We start from the raw sequence: 23,171 nt of genomic DNA on the forward strand, positions 1-23,171 counted from the left end.
TCCACCAAGCCTGATGACCTGAGTTCGTGGGGTGCTCCACCAAGCCTGATGACCTGAGTTCATGGGGTGCTCCACCAAGCCTGATGACCTGAGTTGGTCTCACTGAACTTGAAGCTCACTGCTGGGGCTGGACAGACTTGACAGAGAACTTCCAAGATCTGCTTGTCTCTATTCCACAATGCTGGATTACAGTGTAATGTTAGAAGAGATCTGACTTGCCAAATTATTCTCTGACCTCCACAGTCATGCTGGGACATGACTTCCCCTCCTTGGCCTCACAAAACAAGAATCAAAAAATAAATAAATGAGTAAGTAAATAAAGCAAACTATGAACTATTGACATGGCTTCTTACTTTGAAACTTCTTTTATCCATTCAGGGGTTGCTCAGTATCTCCTCCTTCCCTCTGCACTGTTTGGCAGGGCTCAGGCAGCCTCTCTGAGCTTAGCTCAGTGGTAGCATAGCATATAGTGCCATGAACACATAGCTGTGCTCTTTTGCTACAGTCAGTGCTTAACTATTGGAGTAGACGGAGGTACGATCATCTCCTTGGATCCCATCTATCCTACTCAGCTTAGGTTCTCACTGATCTAGTCCTGTCCCTTCTGAAGACAGGGAAATGTTTCATTTATGCACAACACTAGCCTGTTACTTTGGATACTGTCACTCAGTGTGGGCTTGCCTAACATGTCCTGGTCATTAGAGTAAACTCATGTGCTCTTGGGAAGGCCGTCACAGAAGGAAAGCTGAGCTCTCAGATCTGAGGGAAGGAAGGAGTCATAAAGAATTCACAGCTCCTTAAAAACAAATACAGCCTGAGACTTTGTATTAAGTTGGAGAATGGAGGTCATAATGCTGCTTGTGCTTACTGTGTATATTTGGGTTAAGACCCAAGAATACACATAGCACATGCTCCTACAATATTGCCCAATAAAGTTGGAAGTCATCAAGAGCACTAACACATAACAATGAAAGGGACAATTTGCCAGGAAGAAATATCAATTTCAAAGTTACAATGTCTAGAACATAACTTCAAAATATTGACCATGTATTAGACATGTATGCTGACATGCTAGGCAATATAACAATATAACAAACTTCAAAAAACCGATCCATATTCATTAAACATAAAGCACTTAAATTAGAAAAGACAGCTATGATAAAATGAGTAAGGAAATCACATGTTTCAAAAACTAAAAATACACTCCAGTGGCTTAGGGAGAGGTCTCAGTGGTAATCACTTGCTACAAAAGCAACCTCTGGCATCCATGTAGGAATCAGCTATTCTGTGCACACCTGTAACCCAGCACTGCGGGGTAGAGACAAGCAGATCCTGAAGGTCTCTGTCAGGTCTGTCCAGCTGAAGCAGTGAGCTTCAAGTTCAGTGAGAGATCCTCTCTCAAAAGCCAGGATGGAAAGTGGCAGGGAAAGACACACAATATCCTCCTCTGGCCTTGGCATGCTCACCCACCTGTATGTATGTATATATGTATTCCCCTCAAACCACATGCAGTTCAAAACCTAGAGCTTAGAAAAATCTGATTTAAATGACAATGCTAAGAAAGAGCCACAGGGCTGGAGGTAGAGCACTTGCCTAGCATGTTGCGCTTCATGGGTTCATCCCCTGCACTGGGGGGAAAGATGATTTCATCTATTTCATTTTTTTAATTAAAAATATTTATAGTGTAAACATGTGTGTTCATGCATGCATGTGTAGCATGTGTACCTGTGTATGCATGCGTGCAAGCATCCTTGGAATTTAGTTTTACTCCAGAAAACATGAAAATCATCACTTTGAAACAATCATATTGCTTGATGTAGGATTCTTCCTGCACGGCGCTCCATACAAGGTCAGCCTCCAACAAGAGATATGAAGGCCTTGGCCCTGGCCTACAGGCATGAGGACTGCAGGTTCTAGGCCCTCCTGGGCAAGACAGGAAGACTCTGTCTGAAAACCCTGCCCCTCCGGCTAGCAATGATGGTGACCAAGATTCATGGTCAGAAAAAAAGGTGGCTCTTGGAAAGAAGCTATATCTATGAATGCTGAAATTATAAAAATAAATACTAAAAACTAAAATATCAAGTGTCTAGCACAGGAAAATAACAAAGAACAAGAGAGATGATGGAAAAATCAACGAAGTTATGTTTTTTAAAGGCTACAAAGAGGTTCTGCAAAACCCAAAAGCAGATTATTTGAAAGTACTATTAAAATAAACAATATTCATCAAGAAAAAATCCTAAGTAAACATTATAAGTAGTGGCAGTGGGGGGGTAGAAATACAGATAGAGTGACCAAAATGAAAACAACTAAGACAAGTGTCCTCATAGTATAAGAAAATTGTCAAAATAGCCAGAACTCTGCCCAGTCAAAGTCAAACCCACCCAGCCAATTTTCCAATTAACTTCCACTAAATGGCTGAGGAAGACATTATCTTTATCTCCCATCTGGAGATTTCTAAGTATAGAAGCAAACTGGGAAATCAAAGGATATGAGTGTAGACCCTCTGCAATCTGTCTGTAGTGGGCAGAGCATCACAACATCTGTACCAGAAACGTAAGAAGAAAAGGAATTATGGGTCATGTCATGTAGTGTAGATATAACTATTACCAACAACCTCAGCAATAGTCTTCAGGACTGTGCACAAAGCCAGCTAATGGATGTAGCCTGAATGTGTGCATCCTTGGAATTAGTTCTATTCCAACAAACATGAAGATCATTACACACTTCAAAACAACCCTACTGCTTGATGCAGAATTCTTCCTGCACAGAGCTCCATCCAAGGCCAGCCACCAATAACACCAGATGCCGTACATTTTCTTTAAAGTAGGGAATAATCCAAGAATCCACTTGCTCTGTTGCTTCAGCCTCATGCTAAGGTTTTTCTAGCTCAGTGGAAAACAGAACCATCAAATTCAGTGTCTAGCGAGGGGCCTTCACTTGATGCCTCCTTCTACATAGCCTCAAGTGACAGAGGGGCAGCAGCCTCCTCCTTCTCTGCCTCTCAACCCTTTTACACTGGTAACAAGGTCTCAATATAAATCTTGGTGGGAGACAAGCATACCAACATACAGTAAATATATAATGCTTAGTAGGAAAGTGCTATTATTTGTTTAGAAAAAAACCCAACAACCAGTACAGTCTTTTACTGTATATTGCAATGCAAAGTGCTGGCCTCCACGATCTGGAGTCTGCACAAAGCCTGAGGGACCCTCAGTTAATTAACCCAGTTAATTCTGATTGGTGAATAAAGATGCCAGCAGCCAATAGTTGGGGAGAAGAGACATAGGCGGGGTTTAGGTTTCCTGGGCTAGACACTGAAAGGAAGAGGAGAAGCGGCCATGGGATAGAGAAGAGGTGCAGGAGAGAGGGAGAGAGAGGAGAAGAGACCATCATGGAAGAAGAAAAACATGTAGGAGGTAGGAGAGCTTCCATGGTCTCTGAGCCAAGAGAACGTGGCCAAGAAGGCTGCCCAATGGGGTGAAAAGCCAGCAAGATGGGACGTGGAGATTAGTAAGGAGTCACTAGGACTCCTGTAGGAAAGTGGGTTCTAACAGCATGGAGGGTAGGCAGTGGCCCAGCTAACATGCTGCTTAAGGCATATGAAAATATAAAGACTATGTGTGTCTTTCATCTGGGAACATAAATGGTCAAAAGTGGGAAGAAACCCTGTGCTGGAATGTATTAATAATTTTTACTATAACCACCAAAAAAAAAAAAAAAAAAAAAAAGAGCCATACAAAAAAAAAATAAAGCAAAAAAAAAAAAAAAAAAAAAAAAAAACCTCATCTAAATAGAACACCCATTTAGATAATTTACAGACATACTAATAGAATAAGTGCTCAGAGCAAGGTTGTTAATAGATAACATCAATGAACCAAAATCAACGATGATTCCACATGTTACCAACAGTATCAAATCAATTTCTTAATAAAATTTCAAAACAAAAAGCATGTCAGCTATCTGTGGAGTTTCAAGACGGCTGACATAGTAGTTTTACATCTGATGGTTTCTGTGCTGCCTTCCACAGAGCTAACTGGTGTGCGCGTCTCTGGAGGAGACTATCTCTCAGACTAGTCCCAGCATTCCCTGGCTACCTCTAGTTCTTTGGCTAGGGTTGAGGACTCAGAGTTTTCCATGTCTGCTCTGGTATGCCTATTGTTCAGCTCGTGTTTGAGCAGTCGTATTGGCGAGACTCTATGGGTGTAACTTCTGACATTACTAGAAGACACAGCCTCACAGCAAACTCTCTGATCCTGTTTCATATAATCTTCCTGCCTCCTCTTCCATGGAAAATAATCTAATGACTTTTTTTTTTAAAAGAAGGCAACAGGAAGCAAAGAACCAATTTCTCATTGGTCAAGAAATGAGTTCAATGGCTGAGGAGAGCAGGATAGATTCAGAGCAATGTGTTCAATGAGACAGAAAAGCACAGATGAGAAGAGTGTGGTGGTTCTTGGAAGAGGCAGGCGTGCTTTCTTGAAGTGTTCTCATTCTCCGTAATGGGACCATGTGGACATGTGTGGAGCAGCCACGCTTCAGTGGTGATTTATTATAGGAAGTTACAAAGCCTTTTAATGTGCTGTCTTAAGAGAAGCCTCAACACACATGCACAAAGTATGGACTATTTGTGCCATGTGAAGTAATGAAAAATTATAAATAATATGATTGTCTAGGATGGAATCATAACCATAAGATGGAATACTATATAGCTGTCAAAATTAGCAAACTAGAGTTAGAGGTATTAAAGTGAATGACTCTCAAGGTGTGGTGTCAATAAAAGCAGCTTTCAGAAGACACACACCCTGGGTCAGTGCCATGCACGAAGCACTCAAAGGCATAAAAACCTATTCCTATGTGTGCTTTAGAAATTTTTTTTAAATGTCCTAAGTGGAGCCGGGAGGGGGCTTGGTGGTGGAGCTGTGACTAGTGTGTGTAAAGCCCTGGGGCCGATCGCTAGCACTGAAGAGAAAGGGACACAGAAAGAGAAGTGTGGAGAGGAGGCGATGCCTGACTCAGAACCAAGGCTACGTCTGTAAAGGGAGAGAGGCACAGACAGGAACCTAAGGCCTGGGCTGTGCTCCAAAGGGTTTCCTTTATTAAGCTGTCTGAGAGCTCCCAACACTGATGGTATTTCCAGTTATGAGGGGTGGTTTTCATTGTTTTCCTTGAAGCAGAGCCTCACTCTGGCTCACTCTGAACTGGAAGCCATGTAGCCTAGGCTGGACTTAAACGCAGGGTAAACCTTCTGCTTCTTCAGCCTCCTGACAGTTGGGAGTACAGGCCTAAGCAATACACCCAAGCTTTCAAAAGGAACAACGCCATGGAAACAAAACAGATATTTAGCTTGACACTGACCCACTTTCCAAGAAAAGACTGGCAAACAAACTCAAGTCCTGACACTGAGCGCATGAGAGGTTCCTGTTCACAGGTAAAGTATTTCCTTCCCAGGGCTGAATACAAATATTGTTTCAAGGTGAGTAAACTCTCAGAAAGCTACCAGCTGAAGGGCTCGGGGTGATCACAGGCAGAGTATTTGCCTGAAGGTTAGCAGACAGGGCTGGAGAGGTGGCCGAGTGGCTGACAGCATGTACTGTACTTTCAGAGGACATGGTTCAGTTCCAAGCACCTGTGTCAGACAGCTCACAACCACCCTAAGTCCTGCTTCAGAGATGCGATGCCTCTGGCCTCCTCAGGCGTGTGAGCCCACACTTAAAATTAATAATAATAAAAAAAAATCTTTAAGATCACTAGCCAATAAAGAGTTAAAAATACAGGTATGGTGGAGCACACCTGTAGCCTCAGTACCTGGGATGTGGAAGCTGGAGCATTAGGGGGTCAATCCTTAGCTACAGAGAGAATTAAGGCCAGCATGGGTTCCCTGAGACACTGACTTATCCCAAATCTCCCACCCTTCCAAAGAAAGAAGCAGCATGATAACTGACCCTAAGGACAAGAAAAGATGAAAAAAATTATATATCCTCAGTTTTTAAAGTCTTTTGGATTTTAAAAGCAGAGGTTGCATGCCAGGGCCTGGAAGCTCACCACTGGGATCCCGGCACTCAGCAGGCACAGGCAGGCAGAGCCATGTGAGCCCCAGGCCAGCCAGAGCTATACAGGAAGGTCCACTGCCAATAAACAAATAAGGTTAAAGAACCCTATTACCTACCTGAAACGGTAGAGGATCCTTTAGAATTGACTTAAACTTGGAGCTAAACTACACCCTTACTCACTCCTAAATGTATATTCAACTTCCTATGTTACATGCACTGTATTTATCACTATGGAAGATAAATGTATGCTACTGTTGTCTTTTTAGGTTTCATAAATAGATACAATTTCCTTTCTAGAAGACACTGCTGCTGTCTCAGCTCCACAGTGACAAGCAGAGATGACATTCACCCGGCAGTTTAATGACTCCCTGCATGAGCAGCATGTGCTTTCAAAGGGAAGCCAGAATCCAAGAGGAGCGCACCAGGCCAGCAGGTTGCTGCCCCAACCGAGCGAGCTCTTCGGATGCTTCCCAGCCCCAGGGTCCTGACTGAGCAGCCCAACAATGTAATTCAGTCTGAAAGCTTGAAAACCAACAGCCCCATGCCACCACTCTCTCCAACATGGGGAGGACTTGACAACGTCAATATTTCATCCAATATGGAGAGGACCTGATACAACTCAGAAACTGTGCGATATCCATGTCTTGGAAAAGGTTCTGAAAGCCTCTTCCGTCCCAGAAGACATCCATGCTGCCTTGGACCTTCTGGGGAAGGAGAAAGTGAAACCGATCTGTGTGACAAAGCCTGGGGACCAGACATCTTCGGTTCCTCACATCTGCATTCCAGAGAGCACACTCAACTCTACTCAGGAAGGGCTCCTGTTAGGATGTGCCTTTAGAAATGCATGAATGACACAAGTTTTCCACAGTGTTGAAACAAAGGAAACTTTTCAAACAATGCCGATGCTGGAGATGTGGTTTTAGTACCTTCCACCTATGGATCCATATATTAAGGCCTCTGCATTAGAATACTATTTAGTTGCCTGCTTCCAGCAAAAGCATCAAGTCCTTCTACAGGGCACAAGAAAGGGAAGGTAGCTGTGGGTACTGGGAACTGAGCCCAGTTCCTGATGCCACAGCAGAGGAGCCTACACTCCCATCATGGAGTGAGGAGGGAAGTATCACATGATTTAAGCCTCACTGTTCTAACTCAGCCACACAGCACAACAGTCAAGTCCAGTGGTTCTCAGCCTTCCTAATGCTGAGATCCTTCAGTACAGCTCCTCATGTTGTAGTCATCCCCAACCATAAAATTATGTTATTACTTCATAAGTGCAATTTACTTCTGTTTTGAATGGTAATGTAAATATTTGCACTTCCTGATGTCATAGGTGACCCCTGGGAAAGGGTCATTTGCCCTTCAAAGGGGTCAAGACCCACAGGTTGAGAACCACACTGCTTAAGTCCTGACACTATATCTTTCCCCACTCTGTTCACACACTAAAGTGTCGCTATGTACTTCTTTAAAGTCAGCAAGCACAAAAAGACACAAATGACGACAAGCCCAGTTTCTTCATTCTAGACAAATCTGAACTGAGATCCAGAGAATGCCAGTGTTTCACCCAGGGTCACACAACTGGTTAAAGGTGAAGGAGCCGAGACCAGAACCGGCCTCTGCAGTCCTGGGCACTCTTCTGTTTATATCAACAGGCCTCCTTAGAACTGCTAAAAGACGCTCATGAGGACCTCTCCATCTGCACGCTGGGCCTCTCATGGGAACAACAATCCCTCAGCTGTCGCTCACCAACAACAGCCTTAGTCATCCTTTTTAATTCAGTGCCCAGGACAAAAAGATGAGGACTCAGTGACCGTGTGCTCCAGCTGCTTCACTGGGGGATGACACTCCCACCACATAAGACACTGAGCATTTGAGGACCCAGTGACCATGTGCTCGGGTTGCTTCACTGGGGGATGACACTCCCACCACATAAGACACTGCACATCTGCATCACTTCCTCTGCAGAGAAGCAGAGCTCATCTGGAGTCCACTGTGTACTCACCACAAAGGTGATCTGGTTGTGCCGAAGGTTAAGTTCCGTTAGTGAATCCAGTCCGTTGAGATTGTCAACGTGACTCAAGAGGTTCCTCGCAAGGTTTAAAACTCTCAAATCACACAAATGATTAACATTTTCAATTTTGGTAATCTGTTAAAAAAAAAAAAAAAAAAAGGAACATGATTAGCATATACATGCTACAAAACTCCAAAAGTAAAATATTCAAGACATCAGATTTAGTGCAAATTCATATGGAGATACTTAAAGTCCATTTAAGTGTCTCATGCTGCAAGTCTTATGAAGTCATTTAACTTGTTAATATTAGCTCAGGCTCCTAGCTGATAATTTAATTATGAGAAACATATCAAGTAAATTTCCCTTTGGAGCTGCTCTAAGTCTGTAGGGTCCCAGGCCTACACGCCACCTGTCCTAGAGACAACTCTGACTCCAGGCTACAGGCTCACGATGCTTTGCCAAGGCAAATCAAGCTTCTCTGAGCACAAGCAAAGAACAGGACTGACGTGGATTGCCAGGACTTGAGAACAGGGAAGAGTCTGAATGGAAAAATCGAAGGAACTAGGAGCCCCGTGGGAGGAAAGGTGGACTCTGCAACAGGAGTACTTATGACAACAGGAGAGGAGTCAGGGTGCAATGGTGAGCGCTGACCTGTAGGACAAAAGAACTTAAGCTTGTGGAAGCCTCACAGCACAGCAGGATGGATGTCTCCAACATAGGGTGGGGGAGGGGACTCATCAACCTTCACAGTCCACCCTTAAGAAACAGTGAAGCACTCCTGCAGCACTTTTCATTAAGGGGACACATTTCAGGGACTAGAGAGACCCTTAGGGGGGGAGCTTGCTGATGCTGCAGAGGACCAGAATTCAGTTCCCAGCACCTACATGAAGGCTTATAACTGCCTGTAACTCCAGCTCCGAGGGATCCAATACCCTCTTCTGACGCATGCACGCTTGCATGTGCACATACGCATATACATACAAACACATATGCACACAGGCACATACATCTTTTCTTAAAATAATAGAATCCACCATCCGTGGATATTAATCTGCTCCTTTATATTGCTATAACAATTTGCTATTTTTTAAATATAATACTTTAAAGCATGTTTGCTAAAAGAATCTCATAATATAGTTTGCATGCTGTAATCTAGGCTCTGCAATCTCATTTGGATTCTTTCTAGGCTCAAGAAGAGGTATACGTATGGGTGTATTATAAATTGATAATGCATGTGTATTATAAATTGATAATGCATGAAGGTAACCTGTGGTCATATTTAAAATTTGTTCTAAAATTATTCATCTAATTGCTTTAAAGTGAAATACAGTTATATAAAATTTTAAAAAAGAAATACCAAGGTTACAAAGACTTGTAAATGGCAGAACTGTACAAGTAGACATGTACAAACAAGTAGTTTGACACTAAATATATGATGTAATTTAAATATATAGACAATAAAATTGCAACATAGAGACTATAGAAAGGGAAATCAGTAATGAAAACACAAGCTTGAAAAAATGAAAATACAGAGAAAAGGCAGAACTAGACCGATCTACTCCACAGACGAACAATGAATGTGGGCATGTCGAGAACGGAAGCCTAGCTGTGAGCCACACTGACTAGAGCCCAGGGCTTCTGAACACAGGAGAGCTATACGCTCTGGTGTTTGAATAAAGACAACTTCCCACCCGTGGATAAGGAAAGGGCAGTGTCTGTCAACCACAGGGAGGGTGTGTTCTCCCTGAGAAAGCTATTACTGAAAGAGCAGAATCTTCTAGAAGCACATTTGTATCTTTTTGAAGCATCTCTAGGAAAACAAAATCCGGTAAGCCAGCTCAAAATCTGGACTAGACGCTAAAGCCAATCTCCCGGATTCCTGAGTAGTCCCCACCACTCCCATACAGGAGGCTAGGCCCTGATGTCTGCACTTCTGAAATATTTATTCAGTCTGTCACCTTACATACCTAGCACTAACATGTTCCCATCATGAGATTATTACAATTAGTGTGTCAACTGTAAGGTCTCCAGAGAACAGTTTCCTCGTCTGCCGGTCAGTTTTCTATCACCCTGATACAAATCAGAGTTATTCAAAAGAAGGAAGTATCAACTGAGGTGATGTCTCCATCACATTGGCCTGTAGGTAAGTCTGTAGGACATTTTCTTGATTGACTTATGTGGTAGCACTCAGCCCACTGTGTGTGGTGCCACCCATGGGCAGTCAGTCAGGAAAGCAGGCTGGCCATGTACTGGAGAGCAAGCCAGTAAGCAGCACTCCTCCATAGCCTCTGCTTCAGTTGCTGCCTCCAAGCTCTGGTCTGACTTCCATTGATGATGGACTACAGACTTTAAGCTGAAATAAACCCTTCCCTCCCAAAGATGATTTTGGTCATGGTATTTACCACAGCCCTAGAAAGGACACTAAGACATCACCTCCTCTTCTCTTTCCACTCCCCAATCCGTTTCCTGAGCAGTCATCACTCCTCCAGACACTTTCATGTCCACAGGGCAACTGTATGTTATAACTTAACATTATGTTCACTAACTTTAATTTCTAATGAAGTAGAATAAGCTAGAAGAGACCAAGATTAGGCATTGATTTAGTTAGTGTTTTGCTTAAAGCACTGCCTGCAACACCCTTTGCCAAGCATGGCTTCACTGGCCACCTGGACCAGAACGACCTAGAGAAGCAGCTGAGACAATGGGCTGTTGCCCTTAGAAACCTGCTGACTGCCACGGAAGCTTCTGTAGAGTCATGCTGGCTTTCTCCCCACCCCGTTGCTTCAGATATAAATGTGTATACAGCCTGGCCCTGGCATGGAAGTCTCTCAGGAGCTGTCCTGGCCTCTGACCACTGGTGACATTTCTCTTCCATGCTCACTGGTGTCAGAGCGCTTATTCCAGGAAGCCTCCCACAATGCCAATGAGAGTGAATTCTGAAGATCAAGAACTTTCACTTAACTGAGGCATAAGTTTTCTCTATTTTTATTACATTCAGTCATTTTACTCAGGGCGGAGGTGTGCACGGGCCAGCATGAGTGTGGGCAGAGAACAGCCTGTGGGAGTTGGCTCTCTCCATCCACCATGTGGGTTCCAGGACAGAACTCAGGTCGTCAGGCTTGGGAGCACATGCCTGCCTTTACCTCTGAGCCATCTCACAGGCCCTGGTGCTAATGTTCCGTTTGGACGGAAAGGTTCATCGATTGATGTTTTAGGACCCTAACGTCACAGTGACTGTGCCTCTTCTCTCTGAAATACACCACAGTTCTGCTGGTTGAAGTCAAATATTTTGAAAGAAAACTCAGATTCTAGGAAATAACTAGTACAAACATGAAATCTTACAATCAAGCTTTCAGAGCACAGTGAAGTTATAAGACATGCAATGAGGTGAACCGCTGACACACAGAAGGTTTTCTTTAACAGTGGTCAGCGGGTGATGCTGGTACACAATCAAAAGCCAAGGCATGCATGCACAGGTAGGTGCCTGGGAACTCTCAAAAGTGCATCATAACTTGAAAAACACACAATGTGTTTATTATTATCAAACTAGACTTGTTAAAAGTATAATCATCATAAAAAGCTTTACTTATAAAAATAGTTTTAAGAACAGTATGTTTGACAGACAGCTGATCTGTTTCCCAAGTTGACAGGATGTGGAATCAACTAAAATACAAGCCATTGAGCAATGGAGGGACGTTCTTCATCAGGTCACTTGAAGAGGGAAGATCCACCCTAAGTTTGGGTGGTATCCACTAGTGGCAGCACAGATCAATGGACCCAGAAGAGAGAAACTGCTTCTTGCCTGCTTGCCCTCATTCTTCTGACAAGGTCTGCTGCTAGGGCATCCCTTGACTGATGATAGAACCAACTTCTCTCTCTGGGCTTTCACTATAAACCTAAGTCCAGCAGCTCTCCCAGAATCCTCCAGGCCTTTGCACCAGCCTGGAACTGCTGAAACACCCAGCATTGTGGACTGAACAAAAAGGAAATTTTTGGTCTCCTCAGTGGGAGACAGTCATTGTTGAACTGAATGAAACAATTTAATAACACACAGACACACACACACACACACACACACACACACACACACACACACACACACGGTCTTAAGGTTTCTACTGCTATGATGAAACACCTTGACCAAAGCAACCTTGGGGAGGAACGCATTTATTTGGCTTACACTTCCATATTATAGTCCATCATTGAAGGAAGCCAGGACAGGAACTCAAACAGGGCAGGAACTTGGATGTGGGGACTGATGCAGAAGCCATGGAAGAATGCTGCTTACACTTGCTTCTCATGGTTTGTTTAGCCTGCCTTCTTACAGAACCCAGGACCACGAGCCCAGGGACAGTACCACCCACAACGGGCAGAGCCCTCTCCCATCAGTCACTAATTAAGAAAAATGCCTTAAGGCTGGATCTTATGGAAGCATTTTTATCAATTGAGGGTTCCTTCCTTTCAAATAACTTTAGCTTGTATCCAGCTGACACAAAACTAGCCAGCACATATACATTATATGAGTTCTGTTCCTGTAGAGAACCCTGACTAATAAGTATGCTACAAGATAAAATAACACTTCTTTAGGGTTAAACCATCTTTAAAAACCAACAAGGGCATAATGGTCATGAAATCTAGGACACAGGTGACCCCTGATGAAGAAGCAAGGGGCAGGAAGAAGGAGAAACTCTGAAGCAGAAAGGGGTCAATAAGATTAGAATGGCTCTTGAGTTTTGCCTAAGCGCAGATTGTCACGACTAGACAGATCCCAGGGTCTCATCCGTGATTTACTTCTAAGAAACTAGGAAATCTTGCACCAAAAGGTTAAAGACCTTAGACAGTCAGTGAATCCGTAATGTAACTCTTACAATTCAATGTTAACATGATTCTCGAAATATTTATAGCACAGAATGTGCTGGAGACTTTCAAAGGAGAAGGGAGCGAGAGGGGGATGTAAGAATGGAGGGAGGGGAGAGAGGGAAGGGAGGGAAAGAGGGAGGGAGGAAAAGGGGGTGTACAGTACCTGATTTCCATGAAGGTCCAAGACATCTAAATTTTTTAGATTCTCCAGATTTGAGATTTTCTTGATTCTGAAAATCGGAATAAGAAGAACTGAAAAGAAATGCAGACACTTCACATCTATGAGTAAGTCAAAGCGGGCGGAGGCAGCAAGGTATAACTCATTTAATATTTAAATTCTTGCTCTCCCACTGCATACACAAAGTATGACAGGTGCATACATGTCTTACTTTAGAGAAAAATCAGTTCTACTTCCAACCTTAGGTCAAAGTGTATGTTGGAAAGTAGGGGGCAGTGCCAGGCACAGTGGCACATGACTATAGTCCCAACTACTTGAAAGGCTAAAGCAAGATGATCAATCATTTGTGTCCAGAAGTTTGGGAATTCAGAGAGAGCTTGGGGCAACAGAGCAAGATGATGCTTTAAAATAAAAAAATAAAAGAATTTAAATTTCATTGCTAAAATTGAAACTGCCCTGGTGGTTAGATCTACCCATGCTCTTCTCGTTGCTGCCCTCTACGGCTACTCTGCCTGCCTTGCTGCCCACAAGCACACTCTTAGCATGAAAAATACTTCTTATTTTCATCGTCCCTATGGATGCTACAGATTCACACCATAACTACTCATAGGGAGAGGGGAATGACATAAAACCTCACCTTTACCACCAAGTGTCTATCTATCATTACCTATTCCTGTTGTCATCATTTATTGTCTCAAAGAACAATGTCTACCTCCACAGTGCTTCCAGAAGGCAAGCCACAGTGCACACCTAAACCTCGTGAATGTCTAATACTTTCAGACCTCAGCTGACATCATTGCCAGAACAAGAAGGACTCCATGGCCACCCCACTCAATCTAACTTACTGATAAGAACGGTCTTCCTGTCCCACACTCCCCACTGCAGCATGACTTTAGCTCTCTCTCCCTCAGACACACCACACTCCCCACAGCCCCCGTGCTTGTCTCTCCTAAAACCTCAGAGCCTATTCTTTTCCTGGAAATCAATTTAATCTACCAGTACTCCTAGTTCACTTCACTCAAACCAGGGGCTTCCTTGTAGACTCACTACCTTCACTGAGAGCAGGGTATGTCATACTATCCATCAAACCATGAGCATCCTGTGAACTCAAAAGCCTTTTCCTAAGGCCAGGTACTTCAAACCATCCTAGCTAACACCTAAATGTCCGGTTAATAGATGATTTCTCTTTTCACTTCGTTTTGGATTAGGGTTTGTTTGTTTGTATTGCTCCTGATATACCTAGAACACTTGGAGGAAGTTACAGGAGCCCAGTCATATGGCTTAGGCAGAGTCATGCTTTCCAACAGCAATCTGACCTCATGGTTGCTAGAGAATTCACTGATCCCATTCTGTCATCTGCCCTAAAACAGTGGTTCAAACTCTTATGTGAATCAGACTTAGCTGGAGAGCTGCTAAAACATCAGTGATCAGCTCCTCCTACTCTCCTTTGAACTAGCTTTGTCCTCCAGCTGGCTCTCATATTGAGTTATGCAAACACTGGCTAAGCTACTTATCCAGAAATATGGTGTGTGTGTGTGTGTGTGTGTGTGTGTGTGTGTGTGTGTGTGCAGGGGGGCATGTGTATGTGCATAGGTGTGAGCATTGTGATGTATGTGTGTGTATATATGTATAAGTGTGTGCATGTATGTTTGTATATATGTATGTGATTATGTGTGAGCACTGTGATATATATGTGTACATATATGTATAAGTGTGTGCATGTATGTTTGTGCATATGTATGTGTATGTGTGTGTATGTGTGTGTATGTGTGTGTATGTGTGTGTAGACACTCACTTGTGTGTATGGAGGCATGTATGAAGGTCTGAGGTTGATGTGAGGATATCTTGCTCTAATCACTTCTCTCTTGGTTGTTGTTGTTGTTGTTTGGGTTTGGTTTTCTTTTTGGGACAGGATGTTTCTCCAAACCTGAAGCTCACCATTTTGAGTATACCACCTGACCAGCAAGCCCCAATAATCTGCCTCTCTCCACTCCCTATCACTGGGGTTACAAGTGTATATAACCATGCCTGGCATTTTTAAGTGGAGACCTCATGTCCTCGTGCTTGCTGGCGAAACTTCTCTCCAGGGATAAGAAAACTCGTCTTCATCCAGAGCACTCTGATACAGAGGCCCAGTGGAACCTGGGTGGTTCTCAGAGCTCTCTGATCTACGGTCTCAATGGAGCCCATGTGCTGTTAATCAGAGCAAAGTGGGGCTGCAGGTTCTTGGGAAATCATGTAAATGACATCAAACCTGAGACCGAGGGCAAAAGGACATACAGGCACAGCACTGAAGAAGCTCCCCTGGTCATCTGAACCTAGAAGCTTGTCAGCACTGGTTCCACTGCCTGGGGGAGTTCAAAAGAAGCTGGAGAAATCTGTGCTGACTAACATGGGGGCAGAAAACCGTCCACAACACACAGCTGGAGATGCTCAGTCAGGTCCCTGCTGCTCTCCAGAGCTCAGAGGGCACCAGAGCGCTCGTAGGACTTCTGTCAGATGTTCCAGCCAGAAGCACTGGCAGCTGTTTTTGGAATCAGAGGTATATGCTGTGAATACTTGAGGGACACCTGATCTTGGAGAGTGTAGCAAGTTTTCTTGTGACAACATTTCGCTTTAAATCCCATGTCCTAAACAACTGTTTAACAGTGCCTCCTTCTGTGAAAATCAAAGTATAGCTTTCCAGAACAAGCAAGCAAAAAGACCAAAGAGAAGGAAGAGAGGCAAGAGGAGGAGTCTCTATTAGATTGTTCCTATTGCAGCAAAATAAGAATACAGCAGAGGGCACTAGGTTTCTCAGTCTAGGAAACCCCAATAACTTCAATAAGGCCAAAACAATGCGTCTTCTAGGTCAAGATGAACAAATTGCTTCTGAGAAACTGAGAAGTGGCAATGGGTGGAAAGAATAGTGAGATGATTCTCACTGAGTGTGACCAGACCCAGCACCCAGATAGTGTTTAAAATAAGAGGTGGAATCACAGATGTCTCTAGAAAATATCTTGACCTAAGAATGAAAAGGGGGACTTTCAGGCAGTGACACTGAAGAATAAATATGAGCTAGACACTAATAAATCAAAACCAGAAAGGAGTCCTGTCTTAGGGAGCCAGCATGGAGTGCCTGGAAAGGCGAGCCTTAAGGTCGTAAGCCGGCGGCCTCCCTCATGTTGCTCAGGGACCTGCCTGGAAACAAACTCCTGTTGTGTGACTGTATTTATCACAGCTGACCATGCCAGATCCATTCATCTGTTCTATTTCCACAGCTCTAAAATGAAAGGACTTATTTCTGATGTCACTTCAAATGTTGATAGTCCATGGTTTATTAATTTCCCAAATTCTCTCCAACTATGTGAATTTTTTTCTTTGTATGTTTTAATTATGTGCTTATGTGTGTGAAGGGCAAGTGTGTACAGTGCTCACAGAGGCCAGAAGAGGGCATCAGATCCCCTAGGGCTGGAGTTGGTTGAGAGCAGGCCTGATGTGGGTCCTGGGACATGAACTTGGCTCTTCTGCCTGGACAGTTTAAGTTCTTAATCACTGAGCTGTTTCTCCAGCCCCTCAAACTCTTTAAGTTATTTTTTAGTGGAAATATTAACACAACATTTGAACTAATAAACTACACTGGTAGAAACTTCAGAAAAACATCAGGAAAAATACAGTCCTAAAATTCTGGGACATGACCTTGGGGATACAGAGCTAAGAAAACATCTCCAAATTCAGCACTTCAAATATTCTATAATTTGGACTAGAGTCAGAAAACTGTAGAAGCAGGAAGGTCATACTGACCTCTTCCTACCATTTTACCCTAAGGCCATAAATAGACTCTCTGACCTACGTCCTCTGGAAGTACATCATAAGACTCTCAGTTCAGATGAGTCCTGCCTATACACAGAGAACAACAGGGACGAACAGACACAGGACGAGCATGCACAAACGAGCCTTGCTGAGTTGTCCAGGTCCCCACATGGACTGCAGTCCCCTGTCCAATCGCATCCCTCTACAGTTGCCTGCTACCCATCAACCTAAGATGACCATGAACTTTAACCTGCTTCTTTGGGCCTTCTTAACTGAAGAGCACCAAGTCACATAAACGTAAACAAATGTGTTGGGATCTTCTCTTATGAACTGTTCTGCTCATCAAGGTGTCAGTCACAAACCTTGCAAAGGACAGAAGACAAGGCTGTCACTATTAGTCTCTGCTGATCCTCCTTCTGAGGTACTGAAAAGCTATTTGGGAAAACGGAAATGAAAGTCTCGAGTACCCCTAAGACCATGAGTCAGGACTTGCATAGCTACTGCCTGGCAAAGCTCTAGACGAGGATCCAGGGTAGTGCACAGACAATATGGGACACTAAAACACTCTGAGGGATGGAAGGGTGGCTCCACTCTAAGAGCACTTGCTGCTTTTGCAGGGGACCTGAGTTTGCTTCCCAATACCACATCAGACAACTCACAATGGCCTGCAATTCCAGCTCCAGGGAGTCTAATGCCTCCACAGGCTCCACAGGCACCAGGCAACAGGGCATACAGAGACATACACTTAAGAAAACATACACACATGCCCATATAATCAGAAACATAAACAACTCATTAAATAAAAGCATACAGTGTCACAGAGAGTGACAGACTCTGAAAAAGAGTCAAGGGCTGATCTGACAATCACAAAGGAATGACGGCTCCCCTCAGGCAAACACCAGCAAGAATGGCAGGGAATCATACAAGCCTCAAGTGAGCACACATGCTTAAAATATACCCCAGGAAGTCGTAAGTCAAAGCCAGGACCCCCCCCCCATTCCCTTTTAGTTGAGACATGGCACTAGAGCAGTGCAGCAGACCTGCCAGCTGAGCCCCACAGAACAGATCATGAAGGGATTTCAGTGCTAGAACTCAAACCCAGGCTCTCATGAATGCTAGGCCAGTGCTACCACTGACTTCCACCAAGCTTTCCTCTACTAAGGCCTACAGTGTCACTCTGCTGTGCCTTACCATCTGAACACTAGATGGATTCTATTAGGCTACAGGCAAGAACTGCTCCATAGCTTAGCAGTTAGGAGTACTGCCTACACAGGCACACACAAGTGACTCTCCATCACCAACACCCACATCGAAAGCAGGGTACAACAGTGCCCACCAAAACCCCAGCACCACAGATGTGGAAAAAGGAATGTCCTGGGTGCTCACACGCTGGCCAGTCTAGTGCCTCCCCAGACCCAAAGTGCAAGCTATAAATCAGTGAGAGATTTGCTTCAAGAGAAAATTGCAGAGAGTGACAGAGCAGGACACCAAAGGCTCCTCCAGCCTCTATATGCACTGTGAGCACCAGCACAGACATGTGCACATAAATGCATATATTCACACACACACACACACACACACACACACACACACACACATATATATATATATGTATATATATATGAACATATGCATACACATGTACAGTGCACATATACACACACCCTACATACACATACCCCCCAACACACACAACACAGGTATATACCCACATTTATGGAGAAACTGTTTTACAAATACCTGTTTTTTCCTAACAGGAGGACACGAAGGGATTTCAGAGTGGAAAGCCCACTAATTTCTTCAATCTGGTTATCATATAAGTCCAAGAATATTAGCCTCTGTAGATTAGAAATATTTTGGATCCGAGTTATAAAATTGTGCTGAAAGTTCAACAAACGAAGGTGCTCTTCCCCGTCGATGATAGGGCACACAGTCAACTTTTGTCTGGAAAAAATGCAAGGTCGGTAAGATTCTGAGTCTGCACCCTGCTTCCTCCATCAGCTACTGTTAAGTAGTAAGTGCATCCAGGCTTGGAGAAGGGAAAGGGAGCTAGGGTGCAGAGATGGCTCAGTAGTTAAGAGCACTCACTGCTCTTACAGAGGACCCAGGTTCAGTTCCCTATACCTCACAACTCAGCTCGCAGCTGCCTATGACTCCAATTCAGGGCATCTCAGCACCTTTTGCTGGCCTTCACAGGCTCAGGAACACACTGTGGTACAGACATACACTCAGGCACACATGGTACACATAAAATCAATAATTTAAGAATAAAAAGGTAATCTGGACCACTTCCTGCCCCCCCCAGGGATGGGACCTAAATTTAATGGTGAATTGTGTACACAAAAAAAAGCCAACAGGCGCTAACAAGGGAGATTACTAACATTCAGTCTAAACTCTCAGTGCACTTTAAAACAAGTCTCCAGTGCTACTGATTTCACATGGCATTACCATCAATAGGTTTCTAATGTAATTGTCTCCTATGGGAAAGGGTTAGGTGGTCAAACCATGTCTCACTCACACACACACACACACACACACACAATGCCTTGTTTTCAGTCACTGATGTCATGGGAGCATGACCCATACAGATGGGCTTCTTTTAGAATCACTGACTCACAGAATGCTCGTGAGAGCAAGAAGAGACCCTGCCATCTACAATGGGGGACGACACTCATGGAATATTCCACATGAAGCACCTTCATTACAAGGCAACCCTATTAACCCTCTCTGCAGAAAGCTAGATGCTGGGTTGGACTGTCCAACAATAGCCTTAACTCTGCAGAGCAATCATTCTTCTATGAGATGGGATGGAGACATAATTCTGCATGTGTCTGATTGTATTTAACAGCAAGCCTCTTCTATATAGTCAGCTGGCCTGCTTCTGTTGTGAAGCAAACAAGTAAATGGCCCATGGTGAACTCTACCCATTATAACTTGGCCAAGGAGGCTCTACCCAGACCATAAAATGGTCCCACAGTATTCTGCATAGAGATCCAAAGGCTCTTCAAGAAAAATATAGCTCCATCTATGCATCAACAATATTAGCATGACTCATCAGAAACATCGCTTCAGTGAAAATCACATGGGTTGGAGTTTTGAAGTAAATAAATCAGAATGTTATAAACATAGGCAGAATTTGGAAGTGATCAGAATTCTTTTTGCAATAAAAAAAAAAGAATGGTTAGCAGGAACAGATAAGGGACTATTAATGAGCATATGGATATGATGTTTTATAAACAGACCCTTAAAGCTGTGCATAGCAGTGCATGCTTTTAATCCCAGCACTAGGGAAGCAGAGGCAGGTGCACATCTGAGTTTGAGGCAACTGTAATCTACATACTGAGTTCTAAGCCAACTATAGACACAGAATGAACTGTTGCAGAGAGAGATGGGGTGGGCAGAGAGAGAGGCCTTGGAGAAGCTGGTTAAGAGAAAAGTAAAAATCATTGCGAAATAATATCAGTTTTGTATGGCTCATATTCAGAAATCATCTCGTGCTTTATCCTCTCACAGAGGCATTTGTAGTGTAAACTGTAACTTAAACAGTTACGAACACACTAGTGGAAATGTTCATCTTTGCTCTTAACAAAGCTGGAATCATGCCTTCCCTGCTCGACCTCCTGTCTCTTGCAGTGAAAGCTGAAACTCAACCTTGGAGTCAGTTGTCACTCACAGGAAAATCACTTCCTGCCCTCTTTTCACACACTGCTATGCCTTGAAATCAAGTAAGCAACATGGTATAATGGCCGCCCGCCAAGAGGGTCCTGCCACACCTGTAAGCACCTTGGGTTATGAGCCTGCCCATTACTGGCACTGTACAGGACCATGATTTATTGACTTCTGCTTCCTTCTTGGAGCTAACGGGCTTCCTTCCTGTATTCCAGGCCTACTTTCATATCAGTAAGAGCCAAGGATTTATTTTTAGGGCTAGAATCTTCTTTTGAACACTCGGTCCCTGACCAGAAATCCATAAACTAATGCAGAAATCACTACTGTTACCTCCTGGCTGTCAAGCAATGTTTCCCAAGAGGGTTCTTCATTGCTCACCCACCTTTCTTGACTACACACGTGACAGCTTATGGCTTCTAATGTCAAACAACACAAGACTGGGTTACTCTTCTTGCCTGCATTTTAAAGACTGAAGGGGAAGTTCCTACATAATCCTTTAAACATTAAAACATAATGGGAATCTCAAAACACACCTACTTCCTGAAGCTGTCGTGAGAGATACTGTTCTCAACTGGAGCTCTGCCTACAGAACAAAGCCTTTCCCTGATACATGCAGGAAGGTGGATCCCACACGTCAGGGGTACGCTGCTATGGTCAGCTGTGCACAGCAGAGATGTTCTGTCTGACCCTCTACCCAAAGAACCATAAAAGATCTCTTCCTGGTTATAAAGGTCACAAAACCTTAGATATTCACCCCCTTATATGTCATTTTATCAAGAGCCCACTTTGTTCTAGGCTCTGTTCTAGGTGCCTGAGATACATATTTGAACAAAAAATATCATTTATGAGACTTATATTCTAGAAGGTCACAGACAATAAATGTCAATATTTAACATGTTAAAGGCTGTTAAGGTGGGAAATAAAGCAGAGAAGGGGGCATATGAGGGTGACAGGAACTGTGTTTGGGGAGAGTCACCCTTGGGGTGATGCCATCTGAGGGAAGCGCACAGGAGAGGCGGGTTTTGTGAAAAGAGAAAAGAAAACGTCCTCACCTTTCTAGGGTCAGCCTGTCTGAGTAAAGAGTTTTCTCCTCAGAGGAGCGCTGGAGAACAGGGAATGACGGCATGGATGAGCTCACCAGACTAATGTGATCACCTATGGAGAAGGATACACACATGACTTGATTAAGGTAAATCTTAGCAGCAGTGATACTAGAGCCACTGGTATTTAGAGCTCTTTGGAGCCTGCAGGTATCTTTTCTAGGTATTTCCACAGCCTCTGTACTGGAAGCCGATCACTACTGTGGGTTGTTGTCTTCGTCTCAACACTAAGCTCTGTGCTCTGTGGGTGCCAAATAGCTTTGCCTTGCCTCACAGGTCAGCAGAAAGATCCAGAAGTACTCTAGCGCTGTCCTTACCCCTTTCCAATTCTGACTCCTGACATTACATGCCAACTACATGGTACACTATATGATAGCCCCTCATTACCAGATACATTGGGGCCAGCACTATGACAGCCCTGCCGGATTCTGGGCTTTGAAGGTGTCTGAATGGAAGAATCTCCAAATGCTGACAAGGAGGTGGTGGCAGTTCTCACGTCCAGCCCACTGAGTTCTGTCACGTTAGTCGTGGGTGAGATGCATGATGACTTATTACGAAGCGAAGGACTTATTACTCTTCCATCTCCTTCAAAATATCAAAGAGTTTATCACAAAGCTACATAATGCATGACTTTGCTATGGGATATATACAGAAAGCAGTTTGGAATAGCAGATGTAAACCTCACATCATTGTTTTCTTCCTTCTATGTAGGTAGGCAGCTACTATTACTAGAGGATGCTGCAAAGACTCCAAAGTGGGTGTTAATAAATCTAGGACACTGTAGTTCAGATCCAGAGAGAATGTTGATACCCCATGAAGTCTATGGGCTGTTGTTGGCTTCTGATAGTAAAAAGCTTTTCCTCTTAAAGAAAAACTCGTATGAAATGAGCAGGCTGGAGCAATGTGCAAAACACAGAATGTAAAAGGACAGTCAGTGCTGCAGAGACAGCTCAAGGGTTAAGAGCACTGGCTGCTCCTAACAGAGGACCCAGGTTTGATCACCAGTAACCACATACAGCAGCTTACGCCCATGTAACTCCAACTCTGGAGGATCCAACTCCCTCTTCTGACCTCTACAGGCATTGCACAATTGTGGTACAGACACACACACAGGCAAACATACGCGCGCGCGCGCACACACACACACATACACACACACACATTTTAAAAATACTTATAACTACTCTTTTAAAAAGAACAGTATATTTGTGCTTAAGTGTGTCTAGTTACTGGCTAATAAAGAACAGCACAGATGAGTTTAAGAAAAGGTAGATACTGAAAAACATTCTAAAGAACTAGAAGAGTACAGAATAGTCTGAAAGCAATGATGAAAAGTTCCAAAAATGTGAACACCCATATTTTTCTCTGTATATAAAGTCCACTGAAAGTAGCAAGTGATAAGAAGTCCGTGATGGGCTATTAAAAACAATGAATTTATGAAATTCTTGGGCAAATGGATGTATCTGGAGGATATCATCCTTAGTGAGGTAACCCAATCACAAAAGAAGTCACTA

At 43.6% G+C, this 23,171-nt stretch overlaps 1 protein-coding gene across 5 annotated transcripts in view; it reads right to left on the reverse strand.

Moving 5' to 3' along the window:
- Lrrc49 (leucine rich repeat containing 49) overlaps nt 1-23,171 on the reverse strand; it is a 120,535-nt gene that overhangs the window by 90,269 nt on the left and 7,095 nt on the right. For 3 of the 5 annotated variants that reach the window (XM_029543523.1, XM_021206165.1, XM_021206166.2), the window contains exons 4-8: nt 22,045-22,242; nt 21,610-21,712; nt 18,629-18,832; nt 13,082-13,148; nt 8,050-8,193 (exon numbers count right to left, since the gene is read on the reverse strand). In XM_029543523.1, the coding sequence (XP_029399383.1) occupies nt 8,050-8,193; nt 13,082-13,148; nt 18,629-18,832; nt 21,610-21,712; nt 22,045-22,242 (716 nt within the window). The remainder of the gene's footprint in view (nt 1-8,049; nt 8,194-13,081; nt 13,149-18,628; nt 18,833-21,609; nt 21,713-22,044; nt 22,243-23,171) is intronic. The other 2 variants (XM_021206168.2, XM_021206167.1) reach the window with 1 other exon arrangement.

Source organism: Mus pahari, chromosome 10 (genome assembly GCF_900095145.1).
Source record: "Mus pahari chromosome 10, PAHARI_EIJ_v1.1, whole genome shotgun sequence".
In the NCBI taxonomy this organism is placed as follows: Eukaryota; Metazoa; Chordata; class Mammalia; order Rodentia; family Muridae; genus Mus; species Mus pahari.